The sequence below is a fragment of the Petaurus breviceps genome, unplaced genomic scaffold (assembly GCF_028583685.1).
Source record: "Petaurus breviceps papuanus isolate PSGF00001 unplaced genomic scaffold, PetGlider_PUasm1.0 90721, whole genome shotgun sequence".
Classification (NCBI taxonomy): domain Eukaryota; kingdom Metazoa; phylum Chordata; class Mammalia; order Diprotodontia; family Petauridae; genus Petaurus; species Petaurus breviceps.
Genome location: NW_027187322.1, coordinates 2,972,833 through 2,993,061, shown reverse-complemented (window position 1 = coordinate 2,993,061; position 20,229 = coordinate 2,972,833). Strand labels below are relative to the sequence as shown.

At 47.5% G+C, this 20,229-nt stretch overlaps 1 protein-coding gene across 3 annotated transcripts in view; it reads right to left on the bottom strand.

Annotated features, from left to right (window-relative positions):
• Positions 1-474: 474 nt before the first annotated feature.
• SF3B2 (splicing factor 3b subunit 2) overlaps positions 475-20,229 on the bottom strand; it is a 24,047-nt gene continuing 4,292 nt past the window's right edge. For 2 of the 3 annotated variants that reach the window (XM_069066387.1, XM_069066389.1), the window contains 15 exons: positions 18,642-18,902; positions 17,550-17,664; positions 17,342-17,442; positions 16,096-16,192; positions 5,772-5,863; positions 5,354-5,578; positions 5,098-5,235; positions 4,844-4,924; positions 4,497-4,724; positions 2,780-2,929; positions 2,175-2,264; positions 1,961-2,068; positions 1,357-1,464; positions 689-831; positions 475-598 (listed from right to left, as the gene is read on the bottom strand). In XM_069066387.1, coding sequence (XP_068922488.1) covers positions 493-598; positions 689-831; positions 1,357-1,464; positions 1,961-2,068; positions 2,175-2,264; positions 2,780-2,929; positions 4,497-4,724; positions 4,844-4,924; positions 5,098-5,235; positions 5,354-5,578; positions 5,772-5,863; positions 16,096-16,192; positions 17,342-17,442; positions 17,550-17,664; positions 18,642-18,902 — 2,043 coding nt within the window. In that variant the 3' untranslated portion in view covers positions 475-492. The remainder of the gene's footprint in view (positions 599-688; positions 832-1,356; positions 1,465-1,960; positions 2,069-2,174; positions 2,265-2,779; positions 2,930-4,496; positions 4,725-4,843; positions 4,925-5,097; positions 5,236-5,353; positions 5,579-5,771; positions 5,864-16,095; positions 16,193-17,341; positions 17,443-17,549; positions 17,665-18,641; positions 18,903-20,229) is intronic. The other variant, XM_069066388.1, reaches the window with a different exon arrangement.

The following is a 20,229-nucleotide window of genomic DNA, read 5'->3' as shown; positions in this document are numbered from 1 at the left end:
GGGGAAGGGGTCAGTCCAAGGAAGGGCCAAAGGAGTGTCCTTAGTCGTAAGGGAGTGACCAGACCGCCCTTGGGTCCATGTGATGCAGCCTCCCAGGGGCCCACTTGGAGAAAGGTGTTGTTAGAAGCCAGGTTTGCCAAGTTTACCCCTGAGGGAGTAAGGACCCCCTAGCCTCAGGCTGGCAGTTTTTGGCATAAAGACTGGCCCAGGTCCCTAACTCTAAACAGCCTTCTACAACTGAGTGAGAGGCAGCCGGCCACCACAGTGCACAGGTGTCAGGCTGGGGCAAGAAGGCCAGCCTCAAGCTGCACACCACTGGCAAGAGTTAGGGACCTGGGCCAGAAAGGGGGCCTGGCAGAGGCTCCCCAAACGCTAGCTCTCATCACCAATCTGCTCATCTCCCTCTGCTGGGCCTGTCAGGCTGCCTACCCAGGCCAAGCACAGAAGGCAGCGCCCCTTTAAAGCCCCGCCCCGGCCAGTGTGGACAGCCACTCACCCATCCATGGCCTCTTCAATCTTCTTTTTCCTTAGTTCAATCAGTTCAGGTGTCTCCATCCCAGCTGGGACCGATGAGAAGCCTCCAGGGGTGATGAGACCACTGAGGAAAGGAAGCGGAGTCGCGTGAGCAGGGAACCCCAGAAAGCAGAGTCCACCAGCCCCACCCCCCAAAGGAGGCACCATGGGCTACCTGTCTGCCGGGGTTATGAAGCCCGTTTCATCAGGCTTATCTTCGTCACTTTCTTCCTCTTCCTCCTCCTCGGAGGACTCCTCGTCTGAAGGCTCCAGCTCCCCCCAAGGTGTCCGATCAATCTCTTCTTCCTCTGTCTTAGTCTGAAACAAAGCCCCAAGGACACAAGTGCTTTATGGCCCCTCCAGGACACATGCAGCCACACACAGCAAGGAACAAAATGAACCTGCCAGGAACAAGCCCTAGGCAGGGACCACCACGAAAAGGGAACACATTCTAAATAGCACAAAATGAAAAAAACCCCGCAGGCGACTTATACCTGTCCAACAACCCCAAGGCAGTTTGGTGACCAGAGGGAACCCCCCTCGTTAGGAAGAGTGAAGAGAAAATCTGGAGTGCCGCAAAGCATGCCAGACACAAGAGAAGAGGAGAGCATCTGCTCACGGCACTCGGCCTTGTGTATGCCCTCAATAAATGCGCGTTTATTAACCAGAGGCAATGGTGTTGAGTATATTGAGCAACTTCTCAACCGCTATTTTGTTGAATGATACGGAGGGTCTCTATTAGCCCCAGACAAGTGTTCCCACTCAAGGGCTCTGTTTGGAAAACCTCCTCCCCCCCCAGGTGATTAAAGGGCCAACTTATTTGAGCCGCGCATGCAGTTGTACCTGGAATTCCGCTGCATTGGTTCCAAACACGTCTCCATAGAGAGGTTTCCCAGTCTCATCCACAGGAGGTTTGCCCCAGCCTCCAGCGTGGTAACCGAAGGAACAGCTCTGAGAGGGAGAGAGGGGAGAGCAGAGGAAGGGAGTTAGCCCCCTCTCCTGCTGCTCTCCAAGAATGAAGACTCACCTTTTAGGTAAAGCGAATGGAGAATCCAGAAAACCCTCATCTGGGCCAGAAGGGACCCCACCCAGCACTTGGGTTGTTAGGGTGCTGCCACCCAAAATGACTCAGTCTACATTGCTGTTCTATGTGTATGTTTAGAAGAGATGCTCCTTGGGGTGGCTAGCCCTGGAGGCAGGAGGACCTGAGTTCAAATCTGGCCTCAGATACTTGACACAAAAACTAGCCTGTGTGACCTTGGGCAAGTCACTTAACCCCAATTGCCTTGCCTTCTCCCCTCAAAAAAAAATTTTTTTTTTAAAGAGACACTCCTTGAGGGCAGGGCCTTGTCTGGTTTTTGTCTGTGTCTCTCCCTCCCCCCCGCCCTGGTCCCTTGCACAGGGCTTTTGATAACTAAATGAGCTGAAAAAGAAGCATGGGAATCACCTCTGGAATGGGAGAATTCAGTCCAGGGATCTTCAGGTTAGGGTAGGAAGGGGGAGGTCCATAACGCTGCATAGCAATCAGCCACGGGGGAGGAACTTTGTGGGCGTTCTGAGGAAGAGAGACTGCAGTGAGAACCTTCCCCCAAGCTTCTGTCCCCAGCCCACCTCTAGCAGACACCCCCGGACAGCCCATCCTGCATTTCTCCAGCACTCACTGGTCCAACTGGCATCCCCAACGAAATCCTCAACTCATCAGACAAATCTCCTGGCTTCTTCTCCTTCAACCGAGTCTCAAACTCTTTCCCCTGAGGGAAAAGAAAAAAGTATCAGAACACCCTAACCCACCAGGCATTAAGGCATTTGAGGGAGTGAGGTCATGGGAAAGAGAAATGACTGTCTGTATTGGATACAGGGTTCCATTGAAGGGGAACTGGATGAAATAGGGCTGGCTGGTTTTATTTACAGATTACAATCACTAATCATTTCTGTTCTTGTCTAAAGAAGGGAAGGGAGGCCTGCCAAGGAACAGAGATAATTCTCAAATATATTCCAAGGGCCAGGGAGAACTAAAATGACCTCTCACCCCCAAATCCAATGTTTGTTCTAAAAAATCTACCTCCTGAATCTAGTTGCCAAAGACATCAAGCTAAAAACATTATTCTTTCAAATGTAAATTCTGCCCTCTCTTCCTAAAAACAACTCCCCCCAAAAACCCATTTGAAGGGACACTGGGGTGGAGGGTCCTGAGGCCTTCAGGAAACTTGTGGACAACACGGGCCCAGAGGCGCTGTCTCCGTCTCCCATCCTGACCCCTGCACACCTCATAGTAAAGGTCCCCGTGAATCGTCAGCTTCGGCTTGGTCTGCCACTTGAAGAAGGCATCATGTAACTTCTGGTAGTCAATGTCAATCTTTCCCATCTTGGGCCTAACCTTCTCTCGCATTTTGGACTTCATGGTCTTCTGTTCTTCCTGTTGGATAGAGTCAGAAGTCAAATATCCTGGGGGCTGGGCTATTCACCCACATCTGGAAAAGTCCAACCTTCCGGTGCCTGGCTCTTTCCACTAAATTGGTCAATGAGCTTTTATTAAGCATCTACTATGGGCTTAGCACTGTGGATCCAAAAAGAGGCAGAAGAAATTCCCCAGAGGAACTCACAATCTAACAGGGAAGATGACATACAACAGCTAGGTATCTGTAAATAAGATACAGGGGGAATAATCAACAAAGAGAAAGCATCAGGATTAAAGAGAAGCAGGAAAGGTTTCCTATAGAAGCTGGGATTTCAGCTGGTACATGAAGGAAGCCAGGGATGTCAGGAGGCAGAGAGAGAGAGAGAGGAGGGAGAAACCACCCAGCTACAGAGACCAGCCAAAGAAAAGGCCTGGAGTCACCAAAAGGAGTGTCCTGAGGGAGACGTAGCCAGAAGGCCAGTCCCTGGGTGGCGGAGGGCACAGATGAGGTGGCCACTAGAAAAGGGGGCAAGGTGGGTGAGGACTGGATGAGGAAGATAACCCTATGGAAGGAGTGGGGAATGGGCTGAAGTAGGGGGAGACCTGAGGCAGGCAGCTGTCCCCCTGCCAGGCTACTGCAATAGTCCAAGCATGAGGAGATGAGGGCCTGGTCTGATCAGAGGACAAGGCGGGGTGAGAGAAGTTCTGAAGGTGAAATCAAGGCCTTGTGACAGGACTGGCTACCTGGGAAGTGATGAGGATGACATAGAGAGCAAAGGCAAGAATGACACCTACCTAGCCTGTGAGATAAATAGTGAGGCCGTCAATAGTGATAAGGAAGTTAGGAAGTGGGGCAAGTTTGGGGGACTGAGCTGAGTCTAAGATGTCTATTAGGCATCCAGTCCGAGGCAGGAAAGGCAGATGGCAGAACCCTCTGCAAGGACATGGCCATTCATCCACATGCGCTGAGGACGTGGTCAGGTAAAGAGGCCTAAAGGGAAGTGAGCAGGTGACAGGACAGGGTACTATGGGGCAGCACCGCTGGTGTATGCCCAAGCAAAGAGGACTGAGAAGGAACTCCATCCACTCAACACAGATGTCTCCCAAAGCCTTTCCACATCCATGAGTCATCAGAAAAAGGCATGGAACCGAGGCAAAGGCCCCAGTCAGTCATCTTCAGCAATGAGGCTCGAGGCTGCCAAAGCAACATTACTGGGGGCATATTTGAGGAAAGAGATGGGGGGGGGGGTGTCTTTGTGAGACAAAAGCCTGGTCTCCCTACATTTCCCAACATGCTTAGAGCCAGGTGACAACACATTAACATGTGAGGTAGTTCCTTGCTCCTTCCAAATTGAAGGTTAGAAGAGAGGTGAAAAAAAAAACAGGTTTCTTAAAAACCAATATTGGTCTTTTAAAAGTCAGGAGCTGATGGGGACTGAGCTTGTGCCATGTGCCAAGATAGGAAGGGGACAGCCCCAAATCAAGAACCACCAGTCGGGGGGCGGGGAGGGAGAACAGGATCGAGGGACAGCAATGACAGTAACAGGGACGGTAGGACTCCTGCAGGAAAAGCAGCCACTCTCACCTTCTCCTGCAGAGCCTCACGCATCTCCTGAATCCCTGTTCGTTTGATAAAGTCTGGCAATTCAAAAGGGGGCTTCTCAATCCCCCGCTTGCCCTGCAGGTATTTGCGCTTAAAGCACCAGTGGCGTGGGACTGGCACTGAGTTCCTCGTGGCCTTCAGGTGCACCAAAAGCTTGGGGTCCTGGGCTGTGACGTCATGCATCTCCACCACATCTGGCCGGGCCACCAGCTGGAAGGTCCACACAGAGAGGGTGAATTAGCTCAAAAGGCCACAACCTTGTTCTCCCAGTCCTCCAAGGACCTAGGGATCCCTCCCCGACCCAGGCCACACCAACACTGCTGGCTTACCTGTTTCAATTCAGCCACAGTAAAACGATTCATCCTCCGCAATTTCTTCTTGGAGAGTTTGGGAGCCTCAGGTTTCTTCTCCTAGAATGGAGTGAGCCATCAGCCTGCCACTGCCGCCCCGGCCCTGCGAGGGCCCCCCCCCCCCCCCCCTGGCGCCCCCCCCCACCCCCCCGCCCCCCCGGGGCCCCCCCCCCCCCCCGGCCCCCCCCCCCCCCCCCCCCCCCCCTGTGGCAGCCCCCTCCCACCCCCCTCACCTGCTCGTCATCACTGGTGTCGTCATCACTGCCTTTGCGCTCCTCCTCAAAGCCTTTCTTCTTGGGGGCTGCAGAGTTTTCCAGCTTGTCTAATTTCTCTGGCTCCTTCTCCTTCTCCTTCTTCACGTCATCAGTCAGCTGTAAAGCAGGTAAGCCAAGAGGCTTTGCCAGGCTCCAAGCACACACGTGCCCCCACCCGCCATTTCCTGCTTCCACTGCCCCTAGCTCCTTCTCCGGCTAGAGCCGCTCACGGTACCTTGAAAGCTTCAAAAATCCTTTTAAAGAAGATGAAGTTGGGTTCATAGATCTCAGGCTCCTCAGTGACATACTCAATCTCTACTGCAGTAGCAGGAGAGTCTGCACCACGAGGGCGCGATGCCTCTTTCTCGCGGCTCCCTGGACTCCCAGTGGTGGGGGCACGGCTTGATGCTGAACGCTGGGGCTTCTTCTTCTTCTTGCGGTTCCGCCGCTTTCGGTTTTTCTATGCCGGATGGAAACCAGAAAGAGCCAGAGTCAAACCACAGTCCCTCAGTCCTTCCAAGACTCGCAGCCCCAGAACTCCTGTCAGGCTTTCTCCTCCAGCCCACACCAAGTTCCCACCTTGGCTGCCCTGGGGAATGCCCAAGAAAGGCAAACAAGCACCTGGCCTCCAGGAAATGGGCTCCACCACATACCTCTTTCTTAGATAAAGACGCTGCGTCTTCCTCAGTCTCAGAAGCTGAGACCCCCAGGGACGACCTCATGTCTGCCTCCATGTCCTCTTCATCTACACACCACAAAGAGAAGATCTCACATTTCTATTTTTCACAGCTACCATCCCCTGCCAGGGGACAGACAGCTCAAGTGAGGAAGCAGGTTCACTGAGGACCCCTCCTCCATTCCAATCAGCATTGCTCAAATTGATATATGATGCCTTGATTTACCCTAAATTAATTTTCTTTAATAAGGGTCTCCGATCGGGCTAAGAGGGATTGTTAGAATTTGTGCCTAATCTGCCTAAATTTATAAGCTCCAGACAACCGAAATTCTATTTTTTGAACAAATTGGCCATAATTTTAATTTCTTAAACATAGGCTACTGGGGTTTTTCCCTGTTTTCCTTTCATTTTGTTAAGGCCAAGAAGATCCAGCAGTGGAATTGCTACTCCTTTGTTTTCAGCCAGCTAGCCCTCTAGCTAATTTTAAAACTTCCTGTTGGCAGGGTTAAAATAGATTCTTTGCCTTTAAATTCTTTTACTTTTTTGGCTTTTTTTTTTTTTTTGGAGGGGGGAGAGTTGGGCAATTGGGGTTAAGTGACTTGCCCAAGGTCACACAGCTAATAAGTGTTAAGTGTCAGAGGCCACATTTGAACTGAGGTCCTCCTGACTCCAGGGCCGGTGCTCTATTCACTGTGCCACCTAGCCACCCCCTTTAACAAGGAGTACTTTAATTATTAGTGGAGAAATCTCTTTAATTGGCTGAGGGGGAACTTTTAGGGCCTCAGAAAAGAGATTCTGGACCTGAACAGGAAACTGTCAAGGCTGTGACCATCTTGGGAGCAATCCCACCCTGTCCTGACCAGATAAGGCCACTCATTTTAGTTTAAGAGAGATGAGGAAAGGGCTATTTTCACTTCAGTTACTGAACATCAGAGGTGAATTTTTAGGAAGTTTTAAAGGAAAGCAGGTATAAATTTTGCTAAACATTCACTTGTAAAGGACATGATTTAGGCCCTAGTTCACTGGTCTTAGGACCCCAGAGATTATGCCCAGAAATTAAGAACTGGAAGTCTTGGAGAATTTGCCAAAACCAATCCCTGAATATTTAAGTGTTGGCTGTAGGAAAGTCCCCTATGTGGGTAGGCCTCAGGCAGGCAGGAAATTCTGCCCCTTGCTTCACACTGGAGCGAGATCATCTCCAAAGGCTTCAGTTGGGGAACTTCTCAGCAGGAATAGCTGATGATGCAGGTCCCCAGGATCTCACCCAGTCCTCATTGGGAAGTTCCTCCCAACAGGGCTGTTGCTTGTGGAACCCCCACAGAAGATATGGGGTCAGGCATAAGAGGAGAAATGCACCCCACTGGGAAAAGGGTGGATTGACTCCCTGTCAGGATGACTAAAGAAAAGAGCTATTAATCGTCAAGTCTTGTTTGAGAATACAAAGAGTCCAAGGCATCGTTCTGGCCAAAGCCCAGGACTCTGGATTACTCTGAAAGTGACATCATTTTATTGAATAATCTCCTAACATCATTTTAGAACAAATGAACTACTGACATCACTAAATCCTTCATGGGTCTCAGTTTTTCTCCCTGTGATTATACTTTGCAAACAAGTCTAGAGGAATGGAACTTCAGCCAAGCTATTCTATCAGGGATTTGTTCCAAATACAAAGTGTACTTTAGATGGGAGAATCCAAGGGGGAAATTAGACAAAAGCAATTTGCATTGTTACTAAATGTCATGTTTTCTTGATAAGATTCTAAAAGCATTAACATAATTAGGAAACAGAAGAATTATCTTAAGCTGACTGCAGGACCTCAACTACAAGATGGTCCTAAATTCTATACTTAATAGAGGAGACAGGGGAGAGACATCCTAATTTCAAAATCTCCTAGAGAAAAACTTACAAGGAATTCAGGTCTGATTTAATGCTGTGTCTGGTTCCGTGTTCTGCATGGGTCTGTTTTGTAAATGATGAAACCAAGTTCAGGAATAGAGGGCTCTTTAAGGGGCCTTAAACAACCAAGAAAATCTTTAAGAGAATGGGAAATTTCTGTCTCTGCTATTGTCTTTTCGCTAACTCCAAGGTTTGACCTATGCCTTTTCTTTTGGCGTTATCAACCAAAAGAAAGAGGCTAGGGGCGGCTAGGTGGCACAGTGAATAGAGCACTGGCCCTGGAGTCAGGAGGAACTGAGTTCAAATCCAGCGTCAGACACTTAATACTTACTAGTCATGTGACCTTAGGCAAGTCACTTAACCCCAAATGCCCTCCAAAAAAAGCAAAAAAAAAAAAAGAGGCTATATGATAAATAAACTTTCAAAAAAAGGCTTAACAGGACCAATCTCTTTCTTTTTTCCCGTTTCCAACAATAGCCATGTTGGAGATTACTGAGATGAAAGATACATAAACTAATTGAAGAAAAACAAAAGATTGGAAATCAAATTTATGAAAAGGGAATAGTTATTTCTTTCACTTCTAAATTATAATTTGGATGTCTTTATAATAAAGTATTTTGATGAGCTTATGAGGCATTAACAAACCCGGTAGAATTTAATGAAAACAACAACAAAATTCATGGATCAATTATTCCTTAAGGTGGACTTTAAAATGACTAGGGCCAGATTTAAAGTGGAAGTTCGCATTTTAACAACTGTTTTATTAGTCATGAGATGTGATCAGGAGACATTCAGGGAAGTGTTAAAATATGAAAATGCCAAAATTTAGGAAACAGTACAGGAGAAATTAGATGAAAACTCTTGCAGGCTTAAATAATTCCACAACTCAGAATTTAAAAAGGAAAAACCCATTTCCCTGAGCCTGAAGAAGTTTTAGCTAGCCAGCCTCTACATCTAAAGTTTTGGAGTATCAATCTGTGAAATGGGTTTTCATTTTAGTGTAGACTAGGGGTGGGGAACCTGAGGCCTCAAGGCCACACGTGGCCCCCTAGGTCCTTAAGTGAAGCCCTTTGACTGAAGCCAAACTTCACAGAACAAATCCCCTCAATAAAAGGATTTGTTCTGTAAAACTTAGATTTAGTCAAAAGGCCACAATCAAGGACCTACCTTGAGGTTGCAGGTTTCAGACCCTAGTGTAGAAAAAACAAACTTAAAAACTGTATTTCATAAGTTTATCATAGGAAGGAATTTTTATTATTAGAAGGCAGAGTAAGGAAATTTTAGACCATCTTCAGAAAAGAATAAAAGTGGGCAGAACTGGGGCTCAATTACCCTTCTCTTGTTTCCTGCTCTTAAACAGACAACCTGAAGGCACCAAGCAAGTCCTGACGAGGCATCCCAGACTGAGGGGGATTCCCAAAGTGCTCCCAGAAAAAGAAAACTGGGTTGGAAATCAGAGCACAACTCAAATGGCTCAGGTTGTGTGACACACCTACAGTTTAAGCCAGTTATTTAGGTGAATGAGAAACAGTAAAACCTGTACTGAAATCAACTGGTTAGAGAAGATACGTCCAACTTGTATACTAAGGTTATCTAGTGAGTTAGGGACAGAATCCCCAAAGACAGAATTGAACAAGAATATGTAGACATAAAAACCGAAGAGTAAAGTGCACGCACACCCACAGAGGCACCCCCGGGGAGGGGTCCCTTGGGGAATCTCTTGGCTGATGAGCCTGGATACCACACCTGGGACTGGATCTCCAGGAGCTTCTCCTAACGGCTGAAGGGGATTGAACCACGTGACTCTTCAGGACAGGGACCCCTATTTCCCAAACCCTAAAAATATATGGAATAGTTTAGTTTACAAAAAATGGGAGCCGTGCCTATGACTGGAGGAGCAGGACACTGTGAGGCTAGAGGCAGAGCCCTGTAACCATTCAATAGCAGAGAAGGGCCCTTGGTAGCTTTCATGGCACTAAGGCTGTTCTGGGCAGCTCAGTGATAGTGGCTTTGAAAGTAAGAGTGGCCAGTCGGAAAGTCATAAAATGTCACAAATGCTCACAGTCATAATGATCAAAGGGCCCAGATCAGGACAGATCAAATTAAAATGAGCTTCTAAAAGTATAAAATACTGCAATTTTAAGAGGGAAAAGCACAACTTGCAAATTACTGAAAAAAAAAAAAACAAAATAAATGGACTTAATTTTGAGTGATTTGAAAGGAAATAGAGAAAAGGTTACATCATGAGCCCTTCAGAAAAGTACAATCTCTCTCAGACAGCCTTCTAGTAGTACATTCCCGTGACATCCCCATGCCATAGCTGGGCCCTGGCTGAGCACCTTGGATACTGCCGAAATAGCTGCATCAGTGCTTTTCCTGCATAAGAGGTAAAATCTGAGGAGAGATGCTTTCTCCTCTCATCATCCTGCTTACCAAAATCTGTTAGACTCTAAGACTTACCCACTGCTTATAAAAACTAGGCGATTATAACTAATTCCAGTTGTCCAAAAGCCCTTAAAGAAGTTGGCACACAGCAGCGAGGCGGCACAATGAACAGAGGACCAGCCCTGGGGTCAGGAGGACCTTAGTTCAAATCCAGCCTCAGATACACACTTGACACACACTTACTAGTTGTGTGACCTTGGGCAAGTCACTTAACCCCAACTGCCTTCCTTCCCCCCTCTAAAAAAAAAAGTTGGCACAAACTGGGCATTTGTAAGCACTAAAGAACCAAAAAGGGGTTCAGCAGAGGAATTAAGCAAGAAGAAAAAAGAGTGGCGTGGCATGAGCCAATAAGGAAAGTGACGAGTGAGCAGATGCATAAGGAAGTTGTGTCTGTTTGCACTGCGAGCATAAACGCAGGGTTTGAAAAGGAAGGGTCTGGGAGTTTTGAAAAGGAGATTTCTGAGAGCATCTTAATCCCACTGAAACAGAAATGATTTCAGAATTGTTTTTGAGAGCAATTCCCTTGGATAGTTGCTACATGTCTCCCTTCCCCAATCAATATAAGACTACCAAATATATTTCATAAAGCATGCTGATTAATTGACTGATGGAGAAAGGATCGTCTCTTTGCTCTAGTCAGGCTAAAGGATTATTTAGAACATTTAAAGGAATTGGTTTGGCTCTTTGGGGAACTCAAAGAAACAGTAATGGGCAGCTGGGAGTGTCACCGGGAATGTTCTGAATAGAAGCCAAGTAAAAATAGTGGAAACTTGTACAAAATGAAGTTTAGTTATTGCCACTCGTCATTCTAAATCAGAACTGACCGCATTGAAAATACTGTAATGGCAGTAAATCAGAGAATCTCATCAGTCCCTGTATATACAAAGGGAGGAATAAATATTCACACCTCTCCCAGGGTTGCTGGGAGAAACACAAAGCCGGGAAGTGCTTACCACAGTGCCTGGCTTGTGGGAACATAACTAAACAAAATGCCATCCCATTTACAGGTACTTATTTTAAATGGCATGGACTGTTAACAAAATTGGGAAATTATAGACTAAGCATTTTAAAGCATTACTAGAACAGGCTTAAGCAACTTTCAGGACATAGAAAAAACCTGGCACGTCACGGGCACTACATAAACTACTGTGATTAGCATGAAAACCCCATAAGCAATAAGATAAATGTCGTTCTATGAAGTGATGTTTCAAAGGTATTTAAATTATCACCTGATTGGTGATGATTTAAGTAGAAGACTAAGAGAAGCTGTTAAAGCAAGTTTCTTCCTCTTTTCAATCTGAATACTGTTACATAATAATCTATTAAGAGTACAGTTTGTATTTTAAAAGCCCTAGAAAATAGTATCAATAATCCTAGTAAATCACTGTTGAGAGAAAAACCTGGTAAAATCCTCTGAGGAGATCTTTGGAAAGTCCTCTGGGACCAGCTCTGCTGACAAGATATCAGGAAACTAGAAACTAGGGTCTCTGCCACCCAGAAAGGAGAAATGACACTTCTGAATAGTAGGCGGGTTTCATTTGGGATCATCTGGAAACTCGTGTCATTGCATCTTTTAATGCTGCTATTCTGAAGCATCTCTTCACTGTGCACGAACTTGTGGGGAAGAAGTGGCAACAGCGGCATGAGGCTCCGCAGGCCTCCCAGGCCCGGGAAGCCACCCCCCTCAGGAGTCCTGTTTTAGCTCAGAAGGGGCCACTATGGCCCACGAGGGATTAAAGACTCCATGAAACTAGAGTAGATCACTCCAGACACCAGCCCAGTGGCAGCGCACATGGCGGTCACTCGGCCAGTCTGTGTGGCCTTTCAGCTCACACCCACTGGTGGCCATCTGGCGACTCACAGAGAAAGATTATTATTGTGCAATAATTGACCAAGGCTAAATGAGTCCCTGGTTCTAAAGCCAGAGTGCCCTCTGATACCATAGTTTTCACTGAGTAAACTGTGCCCAAATATGATCCACTTGACCACTGTATTCTAGAAACTGTCTGGCGTTCTCCCTTTGGCTTTATTTGTAGACGGGGGGGGGGGGGGAGGCCGCGGTGGTTGATGATAAGGGAAAACAGATGAAATCTGTGCATTGTGAAAAAAATTCTAGATGAGATTTTGAGGCTAATATATGAGAAAAATAACAATGATTTAGCTCTAGGGTTTAATTAGTAAAACTTTGCTGTTTGAGGAAGAGTGTCTTGGGACTTTAATTTGCTGCCATTCTAAGTCTTGAATCCAGGTATAAGTGTCTGACCCCTCATAAGGGGGCTGGTTCACCATTCAAGAGAAATGCCATGTGCCCCTACAGTCTGAGGACCACCATAAGTGGATGTCTGTCCCTGGGGAAGTTGAGAGAATGACTGAAAAGGTGAAGGTTCAATTCTCTTGACCTATCCCCATCTTGGCAAATGAGACATTTTCCCACCTGATCAATTCTGAGCCTGACTGGGACATGCTGTCATACAACTGGCTGCCTATGACTCATACCTGAAATCAAACAGGGGCAGCTAGGTGGCAAAGTGAATAGAGAGCTGGCCCTGGAGTCAGGAGGACCCGAGTTCAAATCCGACCTCAGACACATAACACTTACTAGCCGTGTGACCTTGGGCAAGTCAATTCATTGCCCTGCCCTCCCCCCTCCAAAAAGCAAAAAAGAAATCAAACAGAACTAATGCTGCTGTGTCCCTGCCCTTCTCCTCACACAGAAAATTCCATTAATAAGGAAAAGTATAAAAGAAGAACCCTGTTGGTAATTTTCTGACTAGGTAACAGATGCTACTGAGGGATCATTTTGAATTAGAGATCACCTTATAATATTCTTACATCATAATGTGATTAGTAGGAGATGTGACACAATCTTCAAAACTGAATTAAGAATTTTACATGCGGGGCAGCTAGGTGGCACAGTGAATAGAGTGCCGGCCTTGGAGTCAGGAGGACCTCTGTTCAATTCTGGCCTCAGACACTTAACACTTACTAGCCATGAGACCCTGGACAAGTGTAAGGGTTATGGGATTTAAAGATCTTCCATGCCCCATTGGACTTGCTGACGTAGCAGGAAGGGGCGGAGCAAGAGGAAGCGGAAGCCAAACTAGAGTTCCTGCGGTGGCTGGCGGTGGTGGCGACGGCGGCAGCAGCAGCAGAGGCAGCGGCAGTGCGAAGCCCTTTTTGAGTTAGCCAGAATTTCTGCTAAGGACTCCTGCTGAGGACTGCCAGGGGCCGGAGCTGCTGGGAGCGCGCTTCCCGGACGCTGGGTGGTAGCTGTGAGTGGGGAGAGGAGGACCTTTGCCTGAGGTAGCCTGTTCTGTTTTAAAGGCTTGAAAATGTGGGTGCTTTCTACTTTATCTACCTGTGCCAATGTCATAACTACTCTGATGGCTTTCACTTTATGGTTTTGGGACTCAGTCTTTTGATATCTTAATAAATTTTCTAGTTCATTCCCCCATATGGCAAGCATGATGTATTTTGTGATGGATAATTATATCAGCATATCTGTAATCTCCATAGGCATTGTGAATATGGCATTGCTGATACAGCAAGTCACTTAACCCCAATTGCCCTGCCCTCCCCCCTCCAAAAAGCAAAGAACACAAAATAAAAATTTTACATGTAATAATTATTTGAAACTTCTATCTAATAATATTAAGAGAGACAAAGACTCATTTTCCAATTCAGGCCCTCATGACGCAATAATTAAAATTCTCTGAAGTGTCAGAGATTAATCCTGGAGATAAGATGTGAGTTCTTTAGCCTAGAATTATAGGCCTTCCTGAAATCAACGTGAGAATAACTGGGGGTCATGGGACCAAATTGTTGCTCTATTAAGCCTAAAGCAGAAACATCTTCAGTTTCAGTTTGAAGAAAAGAATGTTGGACTATCTTGTATTACCTAAATGGGAAAAGCCAATTTTATTTGGGTTTATTATTACCATCTGAATGTTGAACATGTCTCGAGAGGCAAACGATTCATTGTAAATAACTTATTCTATCTGCACTATCTTGAAACTGACTACTCAGTGCATTTATACATCCCATCCCAGAATTTTTTCTTACAATTACAATAATTTGGCAAATCTGAAATGAATTCAGTTGCATATCAGGGATCATCATCTTCTAAAAAACCAAAAGTGTTCATTAAGAATTTCCCAGCAAAATCTCACCCGCCTAGGGGAGGAGTGAGCAGCTAAAAGAAAACAGCTAGAAAGGAAAATCGCTTGAGTAAAAATGTTTCATTTGGTTTTAATAAATAGTTGTAACAAGATTAGATAATTATATATACCCCATGTAAAATCTGGGTTCCGAACTTTTCAATTGTTATTTGAATTTGCCAACTAAAAATGTAAATTCCCTGGTCTGGTGATGTTCATATTGGTGTCATTAAGGTTTGAGCTGGTTCTCACTACCTGACCTGGTTACTGTCATAACAAATTAGAATTGTGTTCAGATCTATTAAGTCAGGCATGTTGAACAGAGAAGGGTATCTCTGTAGAGGAGCTGAAGCGGAGAAGCACATTCAGTAGAAAGTGCTCTGCAGTCCCTTCATTCCAGCATCCCTAAAAGGAGCACTCTCCAGAGGACCGAGGACTGCGTCAGACGCTGGCCAAGTGTACAAGGTGGGACCTTCGGCCTCCTCCTCTGCACAAATGTCCCCAAGCCTTTCCAGTCTCCACCACTGACAATGAGGACCGATAACTCCTCTGTTCCTCATTCCCCCCGCCCTCGCTGTCTACAGGACGCTGCCTCCTATCACTGTAACAGGGTGGCTGTTTTGTCAAAACTGACTGAACTACTCTCATAAACGCAAGCCGCCCAGAACCTGTGTGTAGGGCAGACAATGCCCTACAAGCCCCCAATTTTCCTGACTTGTAGGATGCTTTGCTAGGAGGTGCCTGTCCCTCATGATTCTTGGCCAGTGAGTCACCACAGACATTTACTGTGTATTTAGTGTATCATGAGTTACTGTTTAGTCAAATGCAACATAATCAGTATGCCAAAAATTGTGCCCATGTCCTTTTCTCGAATACATGTAGGCTTTGCGCCCCTGGAGGACTGCCCTCCACCCATTTAGACTGTAACAATGCAAAGAAAGAGTGAGGTCTTTCTGTGAATCGAAGGGTGGAGAAAGGTGATTCCTTGAGGACCCCTACTCTATTCCAATCAACAGCAACCAATCTGATATGATTCTACAGGGGGAGTGCTTATAAATCCTGTTTTCAGGCCCCAGAGCTGTGAGCTGCAGATTGTAACATCACTTGCTTAAGCATAGGAAGCTAACCAAAGGCCTTCTAGCCTCGTTTTTCCTTATTGTGGTGACCAAGCCCAGTACAACAGAGGTGACTCAGCTACCCAGGAAGCCCCCCACGTATTCTGAAAATCTAGAGAGGTCTAGCACGGTCTTAGACAACCTAGTCAGTGGTGACACTCCTCACTTCACCCAGCTCGTGGCCCTGCTGACAGATGGTCTTTGCTTATCTCAACCTATGCATCATATGGCAACCAATGGAATTATCCTGCATGTGGCTGAGCTGTTCTGAATGTCTGGATATCTAACCCTATGAAAACAGGGCCATGGAAGGAGGGGACATTTCAGATGAGGAGGAAGATATGAGTCCACTTCTTCAGAGGGGACCATGGACCCTTTAATAAAGTGCCACTGGCTGGAGCTCAGCCTCAGTCTCTGATTGTAGGCTGGACTATTGTAATCCCCATAGCAGGCTAGCAGCAGGAGTGCTGGCCAATACATTGGCCCCTCCCCGCCTACAGGCCCTCTCTGGGACCAGTCTCAGTTGTGAAGCACTAAACAGCCTGATGACAAAGGTCCCATCTCTGAAATTCTATTACTTTAAGACCTTGCAAGAAAAGACAGTTCTAAAATACCAGTTTGCTCCTCTCCTGTCTAGGAGAGGATGGGAAAAGGTGTCTGGGAGATCCCCTCAGCTTCTAACACTCACCATGCACTGATGTCAGCTCTTCCTGTCGAATCTCCTTCAGCTGCAGGATCTTCTCCAAGGCCTGGGGGATCTTGGGCCCCACACTGGGGTCATCCGTCTGCCAAAGACACTTGGTAAGAAGGAGTGATCACGGTGACCTTATACCTATCAAGTATCCCTTTGGTACCATCAGGCTTGGAGAATCAAGAAAATCTCAGACCCACAAATGCTGCTCTGTCCTAGGTTGGACTGGCCAGCATGTGAAGGCCCTTCCAAATCTCAGACTGTGCCAAGGGAACCCTCCCTCAGAATCCTGATGTTAAGCCAGCACTTTCAAGTTTACAAAGCTCATCCTCTTGTCCCTGGCAGCTCCCCAAAAACACTGTGACACAAATCCTACTGATGTTACCTCCTTTACAGATGAAGATAATCTTGCCCAGGGTCACTCAACTAGTCGTGTAACAGAAGGAGACAATCTGACACTTGCCTCCTCCAAACCCCAGCCCCTTCTTTTCATTCATCTGGCCTTATTCACTATCATCTAACTTGTGTCCTCATTCTTCCTTAACAACAAACAGTGTGCCTAGCACAGAGCAGGTGCTCAACAAACGTTTACTGAACTGAATGGACTATTCTATTTTATTTGGGAGTCTTGACTGCATTTGGGCTTGTTGTCTCATGTCGGGCCATGATGTCCCATGCCTCACCGACACTGGTTTTAGAAGAACTCTCAGAGGTCACTGAGCCCAACCAGGAATCCAGGCTCTGCTACTCCTGACAAGCAGCCATTCCAACCTCTGCCTGGACACCACCAGTGACAGAGAGCTCACTACCTTCTAAGATGGCCCGAAATGTCTTTGGCAAGCTATACCTCTTGGCCAGTTTTCCCCTTAACTCAATCCACAACCTGCCTCTCTACGATTTTCATCCACTGCTCCCAGGTTCTCTCTCTGAGGCTAAATAAAAGGAGGCTAAAGTGTCTTCCTCATGAAAGCCTTTCACATACTCTCACATACTTTAAAACAGCCATCGTGTCTTCCCTAACCCTCTTGTAAAGCTAAATATGCCCAGTTCCTTCAACTCACCCAAGGTTCATAATAATAATAGGAGATAAAAAGAGAAAGAGAATGCTCTTCCTGAAAAATGATCTCCCAGCTGAGGCAATAGTCTCTTATTCGTTAAGCAAGCTCCAGCTTCCGAGACCCCCTGGAATCAGCCACCAAAGTGGCCAGTGTTCTCCTCATGCACCAGAGGCTCCCAATCTTACCTCTCTGTTTTCTTCTCCTGGAGGAGGAGGGGGGCCCCGAGGACGGGGGCCTGGAGCCCCAATGGGGACACCAGGGGGTGGGGGCCCTACAGGAGCTGCAACTGAAGGAATTCAATGTCAGAAGAAAAAAAAATAGCCCAGATATTTCTAGAGAAATATTTGTACTTCATCCCCACTTCCCAAAATCTTCTCTATCCAAAGGTCTTACCTCGAGGAGCCATTGGAGGCCGAGCCCCAATGGGGCCCATGTCTTGAGAGGGTCGAGGGACTGTGGAACCCATCTTGGCCATCTCTTGCCGTTCCTGTTCCAGTAACACAGCTGCCTAAAGGAGGAAAGTATCACAATGCTTTAAGAACGTGTAGTGCCAATGCAATATTCACAGCACCTATGGGGACTATATGCCAGCATATTTCTGAATTGCAAAATATAACAGACTCTCCACATGGAAGACAGAACCAAAACATTTATCCACACACCAGAAAGTCAAATCCATCATAGTAACAAAGAAATCTATACACAGTAACATATGCAAGGGCACCACCATCCCCCAACAGCTTGGACTGACTTCCTCTCAGTTCTCCTCCATCCTTCCTGTTCCCCCCTGTTCAGCAAACTCCTCCCAACACAGGCTTTATTTGACTTGGACTCAAGTGATTTAGGCTTCCAAGTGACTTAAGCAGGTCACATGGGCCTATTAATGGTTGGGAAAGATCTTCCCATTAAGCAAAAATACATTAAACAAAAACACAGAAGGCAGACCAATGCAGTGACCGATCTCAATTCCAGAGGACTGACAATAGGCCGCATCCCTCACTCACTGACAGAGGGGTGATGGACACTCGTCCTTGGACAGACAAGGTAGAAATCTGTTTGGCTGTACTATCTCTATTTTCTATGAGGGTTGTGTTTCCCTTTTATTTTTCAATGAAGACAAGCAAGAGGGAGAAAAACAAATCCTTACTAATTGAAAAAGTTAAATTTAAATGACATTAAAAACATACACATTTGCACACAGCCACTAGCAGCCCTACTTCTTCATTCTAACACTAGTGTTACGGAGCACAAGCAGTACAAGCTCCCCTGGGCCTCAAGTCCAGGCTCTGTCCCAGGACTGTCTTCTGCCTCCCCTCGGGGGAGCGCGTCACATGGCCCCTGCCCGGCTTGACCGCCCAGCAGTGAGCATGTGACCCTGGCTGACAAGGTCACGTGGAGCCAGAGCTCCTTCAAGGAGGGGCATTCCACACTCTTGCTCCCCAGGGCACCTTCCTGGCCCTCACCCCGCCCTCCTCTCAGGCCCACCTGCTTGTCCCGCACCTTCTTGGCCTCCTGCTGCATTAGCAAGGCAGCCTGCTGCTGGGCCAGCTTCAGCCGCTCCTCCTCTGACAGGGCCACGGGGTCACCTACCCGAAGAGGGGGTGGGGGCCCCAAATTTGGTGGGTGTGGTCCTACTCCCATGGGGAAACCAAGTCCCAGACCTGGTGGTGGCGGAGGTGGTGGTGGCGGTGGAGGCTGCAGTGGGGGGAGTCCCATAGGCGGAGGAGGCAGAGGGATTCCAGAGAGCTACAGAAGAAAAAGACACCGAGTGAGCTGGAGTGTGCCCCTGGGAGGTTCCAAGGCTCTGCAGGGGACCTGGCAAGTCAAGCTTGTGCTCACCAGCATCATAAGACACTTTATTCTTAAATACGGAAAACATAAAAGACATAACCGGAGGGAAGGTCCTCAGTAAGGTCTGAGCGCATTGAGAGCTTCTGGGCCCAAGTTCAGGAATGGCCCATTCCTGAAACACCTGAAGAGTCCCAACCCTGGGAGGCAGAACATGAGCATTCCTAGTCCTACCAGACACCTTGGGAAACGGAGGCTCAGAGGAAACAGGAGGCAGTGTCACAAGCAGACTGGAAGGCCAGGCCGCTCTGTACCCTGCTGTCAAGCCCAGCTTAGCATGAGGGATCTCCATCACTGCCACCCAAGCAGGAGGCCGTGGCCCACATGTGGCCCAGGTACAGAGCCATCCACTCTCATCTGAAGGAGGCCCAAGCCAAGGTCAGGGTGGCAGAGCAGAATGAGGACTCCCAGACAGGGGGCCTGGATGATGTGGTGGGCTCTGATTCTGGCTGAGAGGTCAGGTCAGTAACCACTGAAGCCCTGGGTGAGATGACTGCACCCACTGGTACAGCTGGCAGGACTTCGAGGCCCCAGGAAGATAAGGCCCCAAAAGTGAATCCCCTCGAGCCAACCTTCCGGTGAGTCAGTTGTGTCCCCTTCACCCCACTCTCCCCTGGATGACACCAACCACATCCTGGCCTCACTTGTTTCCCTCTTCATCCTCCAAGCAAGGGAAAGAGTACAAGAGTCTGTCCGGTCATGTCTAGCTTCTGCTGGGAGCAGCCTGGCCCCTCTGATCCCTGACCCATCCCTTCCTCTCAGCCTTTCTGGGAGAACAGCCCCCTGGTTGGCCCCTCCATGGAACATTCCCCTGCCCTCATCTCCTGATCTTGGCACCAGCCGGGCATCCCCAAGGCCTAGAGCCCTTCCTACAAAGGCTGCCCCCTCCTCTTTATCAAATGCTACCCCTGTCCCTCATCAAGAGATCCAGGCTTTAAGGCCAAGGACCATTTTTATGATTTTGCCTTTTTTTTTCTCCCTAGGGCTGGGCACAGAGTCTGGCACAAGCAACCATTTTGAAAATGACTGTGAAGTGACCCAGACCGTTGTGGACTAAGCAAGGTGGGTCATCAGAGCATCTGTTCTAGACTCTGTTACTGCCTGTGTGACTTTGGACAAGTCATGTCTGTCTCTGGAGGGGCCTGTGTTCTCCTAAGGCCCCTTCCTGAAGCAGTCCAACACACACACACACACACACACACACACACACACACACACACACACA